Below are 17,800 nucleotides of genomic sequence, written 5' to 3'. Positions count from 1 at the left end.
AAATGAAATCATTTCCTATAAAGCCTAAGCCACAGTCATACATCTTCTTTTCTTTGACAGTAAAGTATTTTTACAGTTCTAACATCGGTCATTATCCTCACCTTTGGTCAGGGCTTGGTTACGATTTGTAATCCCGGGAAGCGCCATGTGTCTCCTTGTTTAATTTAATTGAAGATTTCGTTCATGACTTTGCTGAGTCTGTGGGATTTGTTTGCAGTTCTTTTTAATGGTTTTAATCACTGGGCTATGTCCCAGTCAGCATGCTGGTTAACATAGCCTGCCTATGATGCAACATCTATTCATTGCAGATACGCTTTGCCCACATTCAGCAAAGCATCTCTCACTATAGCTAATGGCTGCAATAGCCTAAGGGATATAAACTATGTCCGTTTTCCAGAATAGGGATAATCAGCAGTAATCAGGCTTTTTGTTCGTTGGATTAAACTAGGTTGCCCTCAGATGAAGATAATGTTCTCTTGCAGTTCAGTCTAACTGAAAGTGCTGGTCAGCACATCTACTACAACTTGCACAGCACTATGTAACTGCTCGTCTGCAGATGTGGATGGGTTAAAGGAGATGCATTATGAGGTTCAACTTAGAAGTGTTAGGGAGATGTGAAAATCTTCCTAGGCTTCACACTTTAATAAAATTATTGGCTGCTAAATGGAGAGGAAAGGCAGGCCAAGATTTTTTTTTTAATGGAAAAAATAACATATTTTATATACTGCTCAAGCACTATGAAAGAACATTAAATAATGTGAACAGACAAATGCATTCATGTTAAATTCCTTGTGTATTTCTGAGTGTCTCTGTCTTTGCCATGTACATACCTAGAAATTATGGTTAATTAATTTACTATTGGTCTTTTCTCAGGGGAGGCTGAGAATAATAGGTAGTGAGCGATTTGACTGTGCTTGTTCATATAAATTCAGTACCTGGACCTGCCCTATTAGACATGCATTGGCAAAAGCTGAACTCCAGGCAGATATAGAAAAAAAAATGTATTAACATTTTTAAAGCGGAACTATACTCACCTTGGATCTAGCAAAATTTTAGTCCAAGTTGGAGAATGTATTTTGGGTTGTTTTTTGGTGGTCGGTTACATTAATAACAATAAATATACAATTATATTTTAAAAGAATTATATTTTATAGTATTTTGGGCCTGTTTAAGTTTGATAATAAAAAATAAATAAATAAATACAAATTTAAAAAAAAAAAGGAGGAGATAACCTTAACCATTTACCATCTATTGAAAGCCCAATTTGTCCTGAAAAAAAAAAGGTATAATTTTGTAAACCTGGATACACGTAGTTGCGATGATATCTACAGTTTAACCACTTGCCAACCAGCCGCTATTATTTTACTGCGGCAGGTCAGCGTGATCCCACAAGCCATTGTAGCTATACACCAGCTCGTGGAATCAGGATGGCAGGCGCGCGCACGTGCCAGCTGCACTGTTGGGGTGCCGATTGCTTGTGGAAGACAGTCGCAATGACCGCCGGCCACGAGCGATCACAGGCACGAGAGGCAGAACACGGAAGTGTGTGTGTAAACACACAAATCCCTGTTCTGCTCTGTGAGGAGAGACAGATCGTGTGTTCCTAATAGCTAGGAACCACAATATAGTCATCCCCCTTCCCCTTCAGTTAGAAACACGTAGCAGGGAACACAGTTAACCCCTCGATCGCCCCCTAGTGTTAACTCCTTCCCTGCCAGTGACGTTTTTACAGTGATCAGTGTATAGATGCCAATGGTCCCAAAAATGTGTAAAAAGTGTCCGATGTGTCCGCCATAATGTTGCAGTCCTGATAAAAATCGCAGATCGCCGCCACTACTAGTAAAAAATAATAATAATAAAAAAGCAATAAATCTATCCCCTATTTTGTAGACGCTATAACTTTTGCACAAACCAATCAATATACGCTTATTGTGATTTTTTTTTACCAAAAATATGTAGAAGAATACATATCGGCCTAAACTGAGAAAAAATTTCCTTTAAAAAAAAAATAAAAAATGTGGATATTTATTATAGCAAAAAGTACAAAATATTGTATTTTTTTTTTCAAAATTGTCGCTTTTTTTGTTTATAGCACAAAAATTAAAAACTGCAGAGGCGATCAAATACCACCAAAAAAAGTGTGTGAGAAAAAAAGACGTCAATTTTGTTTGGGTGCAGTGTCGCACGACCGCACAATTGTAAGATAAAGCGATGCAGTGCCGAATCGCAAAAAATGGCCTGGTCATTCAGCACCCAAATCTTCCGGGGCTGAATTGGTTAACAACCTGCAAAAACACATCAAAAATGTGACAAAAAAAATGTACATGCATTTTTGGTGCATTTTCACGGAATACTATTGGACCAAAATCATGCTAGTAGCACCGGCTCTTTTCCAAAAATGCACCAAAAATGCATTAGCAGCCACTATAAATAGTAATGTTATTTCCATTGTCATGCGATTATGTGCATCTAAAGTCGTACTAGTGTGAGGAGTAGCAGAATGTGTTTTGGTGTGTAATTCTATGTATGCCTATGCTGTGTGCTGGAAATATCGTATTAATTGACAACTTTGTGTAAACAAAAAAAAAAAGTTTCATTTTCTTTTCTGCATTTTTCAAAGACTTGTGGTAGAAAATTACATTTTCAAAAGATTCACTATGCTTTTCAGGGAATAACTTGGAGTATTTACTTTCTAAAAGCGTTATTTTGTAGGTGTTCCTAATGTCCTAGTGCTCCAGGACCTTCAAAAATGTGATATGTAGTCTGAAAATTAAATGCTTAATTTATCTGCCGGGAACGCCTGAAGTTGCTCCTTGGATTTTGGGCCCCTCTATGCATCAAGGCTGTGAAAAAGTCTAACACTTATGGTATCCCCACACTTGGGAGGAGTAGCAGAATGTGTTTTGGGGTGTAAGTATGCCTATTCTATGTGAAACAACTTTGGTAAAATGGCAAGTTTGTGAAAAAAAATTCCAAAACAATTGTGCCAAAAAATTACAACTTAAAAAAAAAACTCACGATGCTTCTTATAAAATACATTGGATTGTGTATTTTACAAAAAGGGGTCATTTGGGGGTTATTTGTACTGTTGTGGCATTCTAGGGCCTCAAGAAATGAGATAGGCAGCAAGTACATTAGGACTAATCAATGTACACACCTCATAGATTGTAGCCTCTAACTTTCAGACAGACTAAATAATGTACACTGATTTGAGTTATTTTTTATCAAAGAAATTTAGCAGAATACGTGTTGGTATAAATGTATGAAAAAAAGATTATTTGCAAAATTTTATAACGGAAACAAACTTTTAAAAATGTTTTTGGGTATTTTTTAGTAAATAAAAACCCAGTGGTGATAAAAATACCATTAAAAAAAGCTCTATGTTTTTCCATTCCAATGGCTGGATATGGCTCTCTCATATTTGGGAGTTAATCCCCCCCCCCCATACTCAATCTTATACGCAGTTAATTATCTTTCTTGTTTTTGGCATTTGGAACAAATACTTTATAGCTTGGCTTTATATGATCTCTCGTGGCTAGGTAGAAGGTCAGACCTACTCCGTTTTCAGTCTAAATTGCTGAAGTTAATTTGGGGTGCCAAGGGCCATAGATTGTTTGCTCTCAGGGTGAAGGGAGGTCTTGGTGTGCCAGACTTTAATGCATATTATAAGGCAGCTCAACTGATGCAACTGTTGGTTGTGTACTCTCACTATGAGTGACCGGAATGGGTTCAGATGGAGCGTCAGGCTATCCCCCCTTCTCAAATGATTACTTATTGTGGCGTCCTCTTAAAGATCACACCTTATCAAGATCACCCAACCTATCCCACTCCTTTGGCTCATGGGATTGTTTGCGACTTTCCTCCCAGTATGAACATTGGAGTGTTTAAGTGGTGGACGAATAATGGCTCATATTGTATCAGCTTTTTTTCACTCATAGTGGCCCCTTCACCCTCTCCCACTGTTCCTCAGTCTTAGAGATGCCTATCTCAGAAAGATTTTTTTTTTTCAAAATTGCTAATTTTTTTTACGTTAGATTTGGCCGGCTAGAACCCCCTTCTCTGACAACATACGAACAATGGTGCCCTGGGGATCAGGGCACTAGAGGAGCCATCTCTATGGTGTATAAGTCGCTGCTCACCCAGTCTCATAAACAGCCTTAATGTTGGCCTAGGAGAGGGATCTCAATTATGACGATGACTTGGAATCTTGGTCACTCAGGCTTCAGATCGCCTATAAAGCTATTCTGAACGTCCCCTTGATAGAAGTTGGACTCAAAGTACCTACCAGATGGTACTTGGTCTCTGCTCGCCTGGCCAGAATGTATAATACGGCAACTATGGAATGCTTTCAGGGCTGTATGTTGTGGGCTTCTATATTGCATATTTGGTGGGAATTAGGCTTAAAATTAGGCTTTTCTGCAAAGTGACAGGGCTTTCTACTAAACAACAACCCTTGGCTCTACTTAATATCTTGCCTCCTGAGTGCATGCCCACTGAAACACCTGATTTTCTTTATTCTCCTAGCAGCAAAAATCACTGTAGCAGGAGCATGGAACACACCCTCAGTATCTTTTGGATGACTTAAACAGAAAATATCATTGGATTATGAAGAAATTGCTGATATTATTAATGATAGAAGTACTTTGAACAAACTTGGGAACCCTGGGCGCCATATATACATGTACCCCTGTCCTTGACTCCAGGTGCTATGCAGACTCCGAGCTCCTTCTCTCCTAATATATCTACATCTCTGACCAAGTTCTATGTTTCGGGGATCCTCTCCCCCTACTATTACTTCTTTTTACGTTACCTCCCTTGTTTTCTGCTTCTCCCCCTTTCTCTCTTTTCTTTTTCCTCAAAACTTCTAGCAACCCTCTCTCGAGGTTAAACCATGGTGATTTATCGTGCGGTTGATGGTGACTGAATTGCATGCAATCCAAGATTATGCAGAGAACGTCCTTTTTTTTTCGTAAAGTATTCGCTGGACAGATTCTCTAAATTGTCATTAGAACTTTTGTCTCTCTGTATTGGAACTTTTCTTTCTTTGATGTTTTTGCAAATTACATAATAGTGTCACTGTCTCAATAGTTTTTATATTGAAAACAATAAAAATGTCTTGAACCTAAAAGAAAGCTCTATCTGTCTCAAAAAAATAATAAAGATTTAATTTGGGTACAATGTTGCATGCCTGAGTAATTGTCATTCAATTGTGACAGTGTTGAAAAAATTGACTGGGTCTGGAACAGGGTGAAAGTGTCCAGACTTGAAGTGTTTAAAGTGGTTCTAAAGGCAACAACCTTTTTTACCCTATTGTATTCTCTGCATTATGGTAAAAAATAAAATGTCCCAAAATGTCATTCCCCAACCCCTGGCACTAAATAATCACCCTAGTCCTTTAGGACCACTTTAATCAGCTGCAGACCAGAGCTAGTTTATTTTTCACTCTAAAATAGAAACTGGCACAGTTGGTGCAAATAGACCTGAAACAGTTAATGTTGCTCACGCCATATGTGACAGTGTCCCTTCGCCATTATAATGGCCCAGGAAGCTTAGTTAATTCCCCCTGTAAAAAACTAAAGCTCAAAAAATAAAGCTGAATACACTGGTGTAGGGAGTATTACCTATTGACTTTAATAATTTACTTTATACATCATTTCTCACAACATACAATACAGTAAAAAATCATTAGCCGAAATCAATAAAGAACAAAAATAGAACAAAAATAGTCTATCTACAGTAAGCTATGTAGGTTATCTAGATTTTCTTTTTGATAACTAAAGGACTCATCAGCTGAATGGGCGATTTATATCACTCTAAACCAGTAGTGGTCAACTAAAGGGCGTCAAGTGCAGCCCCCTGCACCTTTGGAAGGACGCACAATAGCAATGCATTTTCGCACCTCAATGCCCAAAAATGTTCACCTTGTACACTGAAGTCGGGGTACAGTAACCCCCAGCACGGATGTCAATGGATGCAATAATAACCCCCAACATTGGTGTCAATGCACTCAGTAATAAACCTCAACACTGGTAACATTGGACACATTAATAGCGCCCAACTATGGTGTCAGGGGACACAATAGTAGTCCTCACCCTATTTTCAGTAAGTGCAACAAAAAAAGCCAACACTGATGTCTGGGAATGCCATATTAGCCCCCCCCCCCCCCCCCAGCACTTTTAAACACATTGGTGGTCAGTGGCAGTGAAATGTAACCCCAAACATCCCTTGTTTTGGTGGCAGTGAAAGCTAATGCCACATCTCCTCACTGCATTGGTGGGTGTTTCAGTGAAATTTACCCCCCCCACCCCATCTGCTTTGGTGGTCACAACAGAGAATGATCCCCCAAGATTACATAGTGCCAACTCACACCACATGCAGTCCAATGCATTTTTGTTCTGCATCAAAAACACATGGAAAGTAGGGTATATGGTTTCCAATGGCATAGTTCACACAAGTGTGGTCAGTTCCAGGGTGTTCCAGAAAAAAAGTAGAATATGCTGCATTTTTCCTGCACTAGATTGTACTGGAAAGCTGTAAAATGCACAACAAATGCACCAGAATGCACTCAAAAGCATCAAAAATACACTGGATTGCAGTCAGTAAAAAAAAAAAAAAAAAACAGGAAAAAAGAAAAAAAGCACCTGGAAGCACATTAAAAACTCAATGTAACGCATCAAAAATGTCTTAAAAATGTGCATGCAGAAAAGCATCTGGAGTGCCTTTGTGTGATGTGAACCAGCCCTCTTTTACTGACATGGAGAGTTGGGGGGGGGGGGTGCAGTGTGACCCATAGAGGCTACAATACATTTCAGGGTGCAGGAGAAGAGAGCAGAGTAGGGACCTTAAAGTGTGTTCATGCTCCTTCACAGTCAATTAGCAAGCTAGTGGCTACCACGAGCTGCAGCAGAGAATAGTGAGCTTACCAGATTTGGTATAATGTCTAGTAGGGGTGCCTGGATTACAAATCTTTTAACAGGTAAAGACAATTCATGTACATGAGGCTTGCATGAGCTGAGCCCCAGAGGGCTAGGTCAGTAGTAAAGATTTGTAAGCCTGGAAAGGTCTCTGATGATGACCCAGACAAAAAAGAGGTTGCCTAATGTTTTAAGTTGGAGGTTGTTAAACAACTCCATCCTGTAAAAATAAAAAAGTGAAAGTTCCAAAACATTACAGAAGACAAAGGTTCTTCATGGCCTGTAGCACCATTGAGTATGTAATTACCTATTTATCTTAGCTTTAAATATCATATATTCAAAATGTCACCCATAGAGGAAGAACATGTAATCTAATTTTTTTTTAATGTTTACATTAGTTAAAGAATGTTGTTTGGGAATGTCCAAAACCTTAGGCATTTAATAAAAATCAGCTGGCAGCATTACAGAGCGCTTTGCCTTGAAAATCAAATGTGTAAAGAATACACAGTACCTGTATATCAAGGTTTGACACTTATGATATTCCATTTATGAGTGGATTGTATTTAGCTGGCTATACACTAAAATTTTGTGTGAATTTTTTTGTGTTAACAACCTTCATTTCGTTCCTTCGTTGCTTGATTTTCTAATTATAAATGGGGTCTAATTGATGTTTATTTTCGTCCACAAAGACAAGAAAATTCAAAGGAGCAGGATGGAAATTTTCTCTTGAATAAACTACATTTCTAACAATGTATGTGAGTTTTCATTCAGGAAAGTGCACTCCTTTTAATATTGCAAGTCAAAAGAAAATTAAATGAAATTTGAAAGTCAATCAAATGTAATTCGTTAAAGTATTGAATGTACTGAGCTTAAAAAGTGTATTTTGTATTTAGACTTGCACCCCTGTAAACAAATAAAATATGCCAATATAAAAAAAGACACCCCTTGAAACTTTACTGCTCTAAGCCAAAAGGTCTTTCCACAAAGCCCGAACTGTATTCAGCCCATCGATATCCAGCTGTAATCGAAACATCAGTTTTACACAGCCTTACCCGCTGAGAAAAGTTGTTTTTTTTAACTGAAAATAATTCAAATGGGGAAAAAAAAAGTACAATTTTAGGAAAAATATTGCTGCCAGTAGTTTTAATGTTTGTTCTAGAACACATTCCAGCAAATCCGCACTAAAGCCCACCCACATGTTCTAGTATGTAAGGAGGATATGCACACTTAAAGAAAACCTAAATGTAACTGCTGCTAGTACAATTAAGAATCAAGATTTCATAGAACAGTATGTGGTGGAAGACATTCAGGAAAACAGATTAGAAGTTCTGTTGAATGAAGCCTACCTAGTTATTATGGGCTATAAAGCCCACATTAAAGAATAAATATCACATATAGTCATCCAAGTGTTATTACACACACAAAAATGTCAATGTGCTTTAGAGTGTGTAAACAAGAGGATGAATAATATACAACAGTCTTTCTATGCAGTGCCAGTGACAGACGGAGTTCCTTCTGGCAGCGCAATCTAATAGCCTACATAGATATCAATATTTATTGAAGTTTTCAGATTTGTCTAGCACATGTCTAAAAGCAGCAGGCTAGTACCAGGAAGGAATTTTAAAGGGATACTATAGTCTTTTAAAGCTGAAGTTTAGTGACAATTGAAAAAAACACAGAAACAGTACCAGGGACAGTATTTAGCCTAAATGCACAGCGTCCCCTGTGCTGGAGGCTATTGTGTTTGGTTGAAATCCAAAGTCCTCTGCACCTGGATATCCCCGCATCGGTGAGTTTTCAGTGATGCAGGTTTTTTTTTTTTATGAGAGACTGCACTTGTCAAGTGCTGACTATGTCTGCACTATCCGCCCATGCTCTATTCAAAGAAACTACTGGCTCCCACAATTAAAAGCATTTTGTGATTTGAGGACAGACTGCATCTGCAGCCCCGCTTCTCTCATCACCCATGCTTCCTGTAACCAATCTTCTCTCACTAGAACCCTTTTTCCCACCACCGACATCATACCCCACTTTTTTCAGGACCCACTGCACTTGCAGATACATTTCTCTTACTAGCTGCTGTGCTTGCAGTCCTCCTTCTCTCAGCATCCACTATGCCTGCACTACTCCTTCTCTCACCACCCACTGTGCTGGCAGCCCCCTTCTTTCAGTCCTACAACGCTTACACCCTTCTTCCACTCAGGCACTCACCTGTTGTGGCTGCAGCCACCCTTTTCTCGGCATTAGCCATGCCTGCAGCTCTTTCAATCAGTACATACTCTGTCAGCAGTCCCCTTTCTCTTAGCACTTACTGTGCTTGCACCATCCTACCTCTCAGCAGCTGAAGCTGCAGCCCCCCGGTCTCAAACCAACAACTGGGTCTACACTTCACCTGTACCCCGCCTTTCATCACTACATCTGTGCATGCTTCCCGCCACTGTCACCAGCGTATCTATACCTGCCTCTCTTTTGCAACACTACCTACCTTATATCTGCTCCTATTATTGTACCTGCACGCTGCTTTTAGAAGAAATGGCCACACACCACTGTAGATCAAAATCCTTTTTATTTGGACATCCCAAAAACTACAGGAATACTGGGTAGACGCGTATCGTACACTTTACATGCACTTAGTCATTGCACACTGCTGCTTGCTCTCCCACCATGCCAGCACTTCAACCACTACAGCAGTCCCTCCTCTTACAATCGAATCCAGAGTATCCACCCCATCCCACCGCTCTCAACACCACATCTGCAGGCCCCTGTTCCAACAACAGACCTGCACCCCCCTATTCTCACTACTATACCTGTATCCCTTATCATCCCTGAAAACTGCAACCATGTGTGCTACTCACTACTTTCACTCAAAGCCTTCACAAGCACACCCTCCCACAACACTACAATTGGCAGTACACTTTCATCTCCAATAATATATCATTTCCTGCACTATGGTAAAAAAAAGGAAATTAGCAACGATTGGAATGCCATCCGTGGGTACCGGATTGTACACTGATCTTATACACATAGATATTTTAAGATATGTGAGTTGAATAGCTATTGTTTTAACACTATTTTAAACCAAATAAACTGATTTACGCTATGAATACTCTTTCATCTCCTTTATGCTAAACCTGTCTGAGACACACACTGGCTTGCTGGGAAGATTGAGGAACCATTGACTAACCATAATAAAGTGTTTGATCCATCTGGAGTTAATACTCATCTGGCTTTCTGGGAAGTTTGAGGAACCATTAATATATTATAACACGGCGCTTAACCCACCTGGATTTGGTGAGCAGAGGCACAGTAGGAGGGAAGCACATTAGCACCACTGACTTCAAGAATCTATGAACACGGATTGCACTTTATGAAGATTGTGGCACATTGCCAATAGATGGACATTTCTGTTATGATTTACATTTTATTTGCAGCAGCATGGTCGTTTAAGTACATAGTAAGAAGAGTGTGGCGCATTGCCAATTAATGGATATTTTGTTATAATGCAAGTTTTATTAGCGTGTTTTTTTTAAACAGAACAACATTAAACAGAATACTGCATCTATGACAACAGCATGGCTGCTTAGTAGAAGTTCAGATACTTAAGTGGCTTGCCTGCAGTCCAGACCTTTCACCATTTTAAATATTTGCAAATCATTGCATTCAGTTTTTATGTAGATTTTACACAATGTCCCAACTTTTTTGAAATTGGGGTTGTACATAGAATTTATTACACTCCCAGTAGATTATATAGAATGGGAAGAGAGTGTTCTCTTGCGTGTCCATGGTTTCATTATGACTCTGGGGACTTTTTCCATATGGTATGGAATTGCCCAAGAGTTAGACAGTTTAGGTCAGATCTTACTCAGTTTACCGAGGAGTAGCAGTCTCTTCAAAATACCCTGTGCATTGACTTCCCTGAAATTTGTATGAGGAGGAGCTGCAGGGTTCACAGAAGACATTACTATGCTTTCTATATTTTTTACACTACAAAAGCTTTGTCTTTAAAATGGAAAGTGGTAGATCCCCCACTGTCCAATTTTGAATAGATCTTATCATTAAGGATCTTTCTTCATATAAATTGACATAGTTATCCGGAGGCTGTCTGGAGATATTTGATACAATTTGGTCAGTGTGGGTGTCAACAATGTCTATTACCATGGAGGAGTGAACACCAAACTGTTTGCAACAGAATTTGCTTCAGGTAGATTTCCTATTCATGAATTTTGATGGTCGTCATGTTTTATACTCTATTGGGATTCTATTTCTAATGCCACGTACACACGGTCTGAAAAAGCTCTGATGGTTTTCCCGACGGAATTCCGAAGGGATTTTGCTCAAGCTATCTTGCATACACACGGTCACACCAAATTCCGACTGTCAAGAACGCGGTGACATACTACACGTACGACAGAACTAGAGAAAGGAAGTTCAATACCCAGTAGCCAATAGTTTCCATCTCCTAGTTGAATTTGAGCATGTGTGAGTTTTTGCACGTGGGAATTGCATACACACAATCAGAATTTCCAAAAGAAAGTTTTTCCGTCTGAAAAATTGAGAACATGCTCTCAAAGTTTTGATGGCGGGAATTCGGACAGCTAAATTCCGATGGAGCATACACATGGTCACATTTTCAGATGAAAAGCTCTCATTGGTCTTTTGCTGGCCGAAATTCCAATCGTGTGTACACGGCACAAGTCATTGCTCCCACACCAAGTATCTTTGAACATGTTATTTTGTGTGTTTTATTTTTTGACACAAGTTTATGTTTATTGGATGTATAATCTGAGCTATATTCTCTGGTCATGATATGTGCAATGTGAGATCCAGCTCTAAAATGATATTCAGTATTGTACACTATGCCTCAAGGATTTATTATCTTCATTTGTATTGAGTGTAGGTTTTTTTACTTGTGCTTTTTTTGTTTTGTATAATTGAAAATGTTAAAAAAAAATTACCCTTTAGAAAAAGCATACTCAACACCCTGAATGTAAAGTAAATGTTGTTTTTCTTCTTTGTTGTATACAGTATACATAATTATTTGTGTACATACAGTATTGGTGTATTTTAAGTTAACTGTGGTTGTGCAGTGGATGACACATTAAGGCTGGGTTCACACCGCTGCGGCAGCGAGAACCGGATGTGATTCGCACCGCACTGCAGTGCAAATCACATCCAATCTCTGTGCGATGCGAGTTCAGCCATACAGATAGTATGGCTGAATTTGCATCGCACCCGCCGCAAACTCGCATGGGACCCTTTTTTTGGTCCGCAGCAGAATCGGGTCGCATGGGTGTTCACACCATGTGATCCGATTCCTGTCCGAGTTTGCAGATCGCACTGCGATATGCAAACTGATCTGGGGGTGTCATTAAAGTTTCCCTAACACTGCATAGGGCAGTGTGAACTGCCGGCGGGAGGCATGCGATGCGGGAAAACGCAGCGGATTCGCGGCGTTCCCGCATCGCTCCAGTGTGAACCCAGCCTCACTGTTTACATTCATTTTATATGCACATCATTTTGGGTGTGCTTGTTGTGAGGGTGATTAAAGTTGTTAGTGATATTTATTAAATAATAAATAACAAGAATATAAAAATATAATGGAGGACTGACTGGCCTGTACAGGCTGCATTGGGGATGTCACCAGACGGAGGAGGAAAGTGGACCGATAGTTAAAGTGGTTGTAAACCCTTACAGACCACTTTTTACTACAGGTAAGCCTATAATTAGGCTCACCTGCAGCTACCCAGGATCTCTCCTAAACCTGCACGGTTTAGGAGATATCCTCTGTATTTGCATGTGTTGACGTTATCGGATGCCGCCTGTGCAGATGTTGTGACCAGCCAATGTGTACTGCAGCATATATAAATGCAATTTCAGTATTCTCAACTTTAAGGGAGAAAATGATGTTACAAGCCTCATGCCATGTTTTCCTGTTTTCATTCCATTCCATCACATGTTATTATTTCACATATTATTTAAATTCATTCCATGCCCTACCACTCTAGGGCTGTGCTAACATAGCCGGGCACCTGCCACACTGCTCAGAATCAACTTATTCACACAGACTTGTAGTAGTGATTCTTGATGGTGTGCGTCCAAATAGGGGCTATTTATAATACATATAAATTCAAAGATTTGGGTCCATATCCATGCACAAGAACATATCTTAGCATGCTAGGTGAAATCAAAAGAATTCATACATAAATTGTATTGTTAGGCAGGCAGTAAAACAGAAACTGCTACAAATACACAATTCTCAATGAAATAATGGCATTTAGCTCTCTGCAGTGTTCTCATATTTGTCATTTCATGCAAAGCAAAAGAGACTTGATTGATTTGCAGATCAAATGGTGACATAAGATGAAAGGTCAGCATGAAGCCAGTTATTTATGGTAAAAGAGAACTGTAAGAGAACGGAACTCCAGTGTGAAAAGATGAGGTTAGTGTCATGAACTGGAAAAGTCAGCAGCGGGCAAAGCATAACATATTTCACAGCTGAATACCAACCTACAGAAGCTAATTACCAGAGTTTATTTTTACAGCACTAAAACTATAATGCAGCAGATTCCATTAAAGTCCATTAGCTTAAACCACAAATTTCTCTATAATGCAGCAGATCTGATAGATGCCTGAACTCATGTCCAACCCCCTACCTCCCTCCAAGCAAAATGAATTGTACAAGACTATGCTATACCCTACATACTTTTGGACGACTGGATGTGACTTTAGAGATGCTGCTGATGTGGTCACATTTGATGCCGAAGACAAGTCATGATTTTCCAGAACTTGGCTTTCTGGATGGAATTTTCGTCGTAATGGTTTGGTTGGTGGTTGGCTGAGGACGATTTCCTTTAGGAGAAAAAAAAATAAACATAACCACTAAAGACATACATATGCCATTAACATATGCCTTGTACATGAACTGTTTCTGGGTAATACTATATGTAGTTAACCCACCGAGGGACCTTTTTTGAGAAGAATTTGTGTGTCCTTCCCATCTTAGCATGCTAATATGCTGTCTGCCTTTTACATATCGTGAAGCTCTGCATGACTAAGCCCCTATTGGTGGATCAGTGATGTGCAGTGAGGTCAGTGTCTGGTGAGGCACTGGCTAGTATCAGAGCCAGATACACACAGGTTACATATGCCACAAATTTTAGCGCAAGAGCAATAATTCTAGTACTAGAACTCCTCTGTAACTCTAAACATGTAACCTGTAAAAAAATGTATTGTCTATGGAGATTTTTAAGTACTGAAGTTTGGTGCCATTCCACAAGTGTGCGCAATTTTAAAGGATGACATGTTAGGTATCTATTTACGTGGCGTAACATCATCTTTCATAGTATACAGAAAAATTGCTGCGCAAATACAGTGTAACATAAAAAGTTGCAATGACCTTAATTTTATTCCCTAGGGTGTCTGCTAAAACAATATATATAGTGTTTGGAGGTTCTGAGTAATTTTCTAGCAAAACAATAATGATTTTGTACATGTAGGAGAAAAGTGTCAAAATTGGCCTGGGTTACAAGGGGTTAATTACCATAAGTAAGTAATATACAAATAACTATTATATATTGTTTTTAAGGTAATTTACTATATTTTCAAAAACTGTACTCAAGCAGGTGGCTTAATGGACACATTACTGAAGTTTGAAGTTATAACTTCCAACCAGTAATTTCACAGTAAATAGTTAAATAATAAATTATGATCTTATAACATATAGCATAATAATATATGATTTAGCTAGTACCTTTTCAGCAGCAGCAGATTCTCATTATCTCTCTTAACTGTGAGGAAATACATGGGATTGTGGGTAAATCTTATACCCATAAACACATTTTTTCCTTGTAGTTAAGAGGGCAGGGCTTGAAAGGAGCATTTGTCTTTTAGGCACATTCTTCCTTCTATGACACTGCAGTGAGAGGCGTGCCTCCACTGCAGCATTTTTATTGGACAGCTTGGGCTAATGGTACTTTACCATTGGTCCAGGCCTCCAAGCTGTCCATTGAGCTCAGTGCCTCTGACAAGAAGTGAGTAGAGGCACTGTGAGCTCATCCTCTCAGTCTGCTGCAAACAGAGTGTGCCAGCTTGTATTTAAACTGGGCGCTCTGTATGTAGCTTCTGACAGGCTGCACAAGGAATAGAATTGTGGTTTGTATGTTATTTTTTAACACAATTATGCAAATATAATTAAGTTTCAATTAAGTATCATGAAGGATGATGTAGGTGACCATTAATTGAGCAAACAAGTGTTATGAAGTATGATGAGATTGATGACCAATCGTAAGGAGCTGAAATCATTGTATTAACCATAGAAAAATGTGTAAACTGCGCTTGGATGTAAATAAACAAAAAACTATAAAACTATAAATAAGTACCCTGGGAAGGTACGCAGTGACGCCACCACGCTCTACGAGGGGAGGACGGGACGCTTGTTTGTATGCCGGCCGGCGTGTTTTGTTCTGTTCCAATGCCTGACAGAAAACTGTTATATGTAAGTGCGATTCTTTTACTTTAAATAAATTTCCTGACGTTTTTACGCTATGGAGGCATTTCTTTTGCTCTAACGGTGTTGCTGATGATATATCCATTGGAGCTCCAAAGATTGGGATTTGGCCATTCATCTACATTGGGGGTTATCTGGATGCAGGAGCCTTGATTGAAGCTCTAATTTCTCTGCTTCGAATTAAATACCATTAAGGCTGTAATTGTTCATTCATCTGGTAAGCGCATCACTTATCTGGTGACGGGCACAGAATTTCGGAGTGTGTGTGTGATCACGGTGGTGATATGCTGATCGCTTGGAATATTGGAACATCTTAATGGACTTTAATTTATAACAATTTTTATGTTTATTTAAATTTTATGATGCATATATCTTTCTGTGAACACTATACGCATGTTTAGTGACCACTTTTGGCAATAGACACCTATGCCATACGTTCTCTGCATAGTTATATGTATATAGTTATTTTTTATCTAGTGCTATTGGCGCAGTTCTTTTTATTTTTCATTGTATTAACCAGTTATGTAAAGTTTCGACATTTACAGTATCTCTAGTGCGAGTAGAATTAGTAGTAGTGAGAGTGAATTTCACTATAAACTAATAGGTGATATCCCTATCAGTGTTCCATAAGATATGGAATTCTAGAAGATCCTGGTCTATTTAAGACCTTATTCTGTATTTTACGATTTTCTACTTTGAAAAAATCTTTTACAAGACATTTGAGTGCATGCAAGATTAAGAAGTACTTTATGTACTGCCAAAAGTATTGTATATGCAGCAGACTGTAAGTTATGATCATAAAAAATCCTACAAAAACAAGCAGAACAGTACTTACATGTTATACATTTAACATCAGTGAGGTCTTAATTCTTAACAATTCCATCTTTTATATATTTTGTGTAGGCTTATGTTTCTTTAGAAAAATAATAATAGATCATTTTTTGGAAACCTGAATGAGAACAATACCATCATCAGATAACAATGCTACAAATTGCAAGGCCTGTGTAGCAATGTCACTTTGTGTGATCTGGCTTTCCCGGTAGTGTCTACACATGAATAAATAGCACAAATACAAGCATTACAAGTTAAAAAATTAGATGCCGACTGCCCAAAAAATGATTCTTACTATGCCAAAGAATTATTATTATTATAATACAGGATTTATATTGCGCCAACAGTTTACGCAGTGCTTTACAACATGAAGGCTGACAGTACAGGTACAATACAATTCAATTCAATGCAAGAGAAATCAGAGGGCTCCTCTCGCTAGAGCTTACAATCTAAAAATGAGGGTCAAGTGATACAAAAGGTAATAACTTTGGGGGATGAGTTGATGGAGAAAATCAAATTACAGTTGTAAGGTGGGGCAGGATAAGCTTCACTGAAGAGAAATGTTTTCAGGGATCGCCTAAAAGTGGACAGATTAGGAGGCAAATCGGACAGATTGGGGTAAGGTGTTCCTTGGGATTGTAGAGGCTCAGGAAAAATCCTGGAGGCAAGCATAGGAGGAGGTGACAAGAGAGTTAAAGAGCTGGAGGTCTTGGGAGGAACTAAGAGAATGACTTGGTTGGTATTTTGAGACAAGATTAGTGATGTAGCTAGGGGCCAAGCTATGGATGGCTTTGTAAGTTTTTGTTAGTATTTTGAATTTCACTCATTGGATTAGCTGAAGCTAGTGGAGGGATTGACAGAGTTGGGTAGCAGACACTGTGCGGTTGGTAAGGTGGATAGGTCTGGCAGTAGTGTTATTTAAAGGGGAGATAGCCTATGTACAGGTAAGCCAATTAGGAGGGAGTTGCAGTAGTTGAGGTGAGAGATAACCAGGGAGTAAATTAGAATCTTTGGTTAGGAAAGAGCGTATTTTGGAGATGTTGCAGAGGTTGAGGTGGCACACTTTGGGCATGATTGGATGTGGGGTCCAAGGGAGGGTTCAGAGTTTAGGATTACACCCAGCATCCTGGCATGTGTGGATGGGTTGATAGTCACGATCTTGACAGTGAAGTCATGGGAAGGGGCACGTGGAGGAGGAAATAATATGAGCTTGGTTTTGGATAGATTGAATGTGAGGAAGTGGTGTGACATCCAGATTGATATGTCTGTTAGTAAATTAGTGATGCATGTGGAGACTGATGGAGTGAGTTGTGCGTTAGAGAGATAGATTTGCATGTGATCAGCATGGAAATGGGGTTGAAAGACATGGGAGGCTATCATCTGACCCGGGAAGAGGTATAGACTGAGACTAGGTACAAGAACACAGCACTGGGAGACCTAGACAGAAAAAGAAATAGGAGAGGAGGAAATAAAATTGTAAGTAATGCTAAAGGTAAGGTGGGATAGGTAGGATGAAAACCAGTAAAGATGTTCAGATGAGGTAGAGCAG

General features: G+C 39.1%; 1 protein-coding gene across 3 annotated transcripts in view; it reads right to left on the bottom strand.

The window, feature by feature from the left end:
• REPS2 (RALBP1 associated Eps domain containing 2) overlaps positions 1-17,800 on the bottom strand; it is a 224,437-nt gene that overhangs the window by 7,572 nt on the left and 199,065 nt on the right. For all 3 annotated transcript variants that reach the window (XM_077482206.1, XM_077482205.1, XM_077482204.1), the window contains exon 18: positions 13,618-13,763. In XM_077482206.1, the coding sequence (XP_077338332.1) occupies positions 13,618-13,763 (146 nt within the window). The remainder of the gene's footprint in view (positions 1-13,617; positions 13,764-17,800) is intronic.

The sequence above is a fragment of the Lithobates pipiens genome, unplaced genomic scaffold (assembly GCF_037356315.1).
Source record: "Lithobates pipiens isolate NorthernLeopardFrog02 unplaced genomic scaffold, aLitPip1_a1.2 Scaffold_16, whole genome shotgun sequence".
NCBI lineage: Eukaryota > Metazoa > Chordata > Amphibia > Anura > Ranidae > Lithobates > Lithobates pipiens.
The sequence above is the reverse complement of the archived record's forward strand: the minus strand, read 5'-3'. Positions and strand labels throughout refer to the sequence as shown.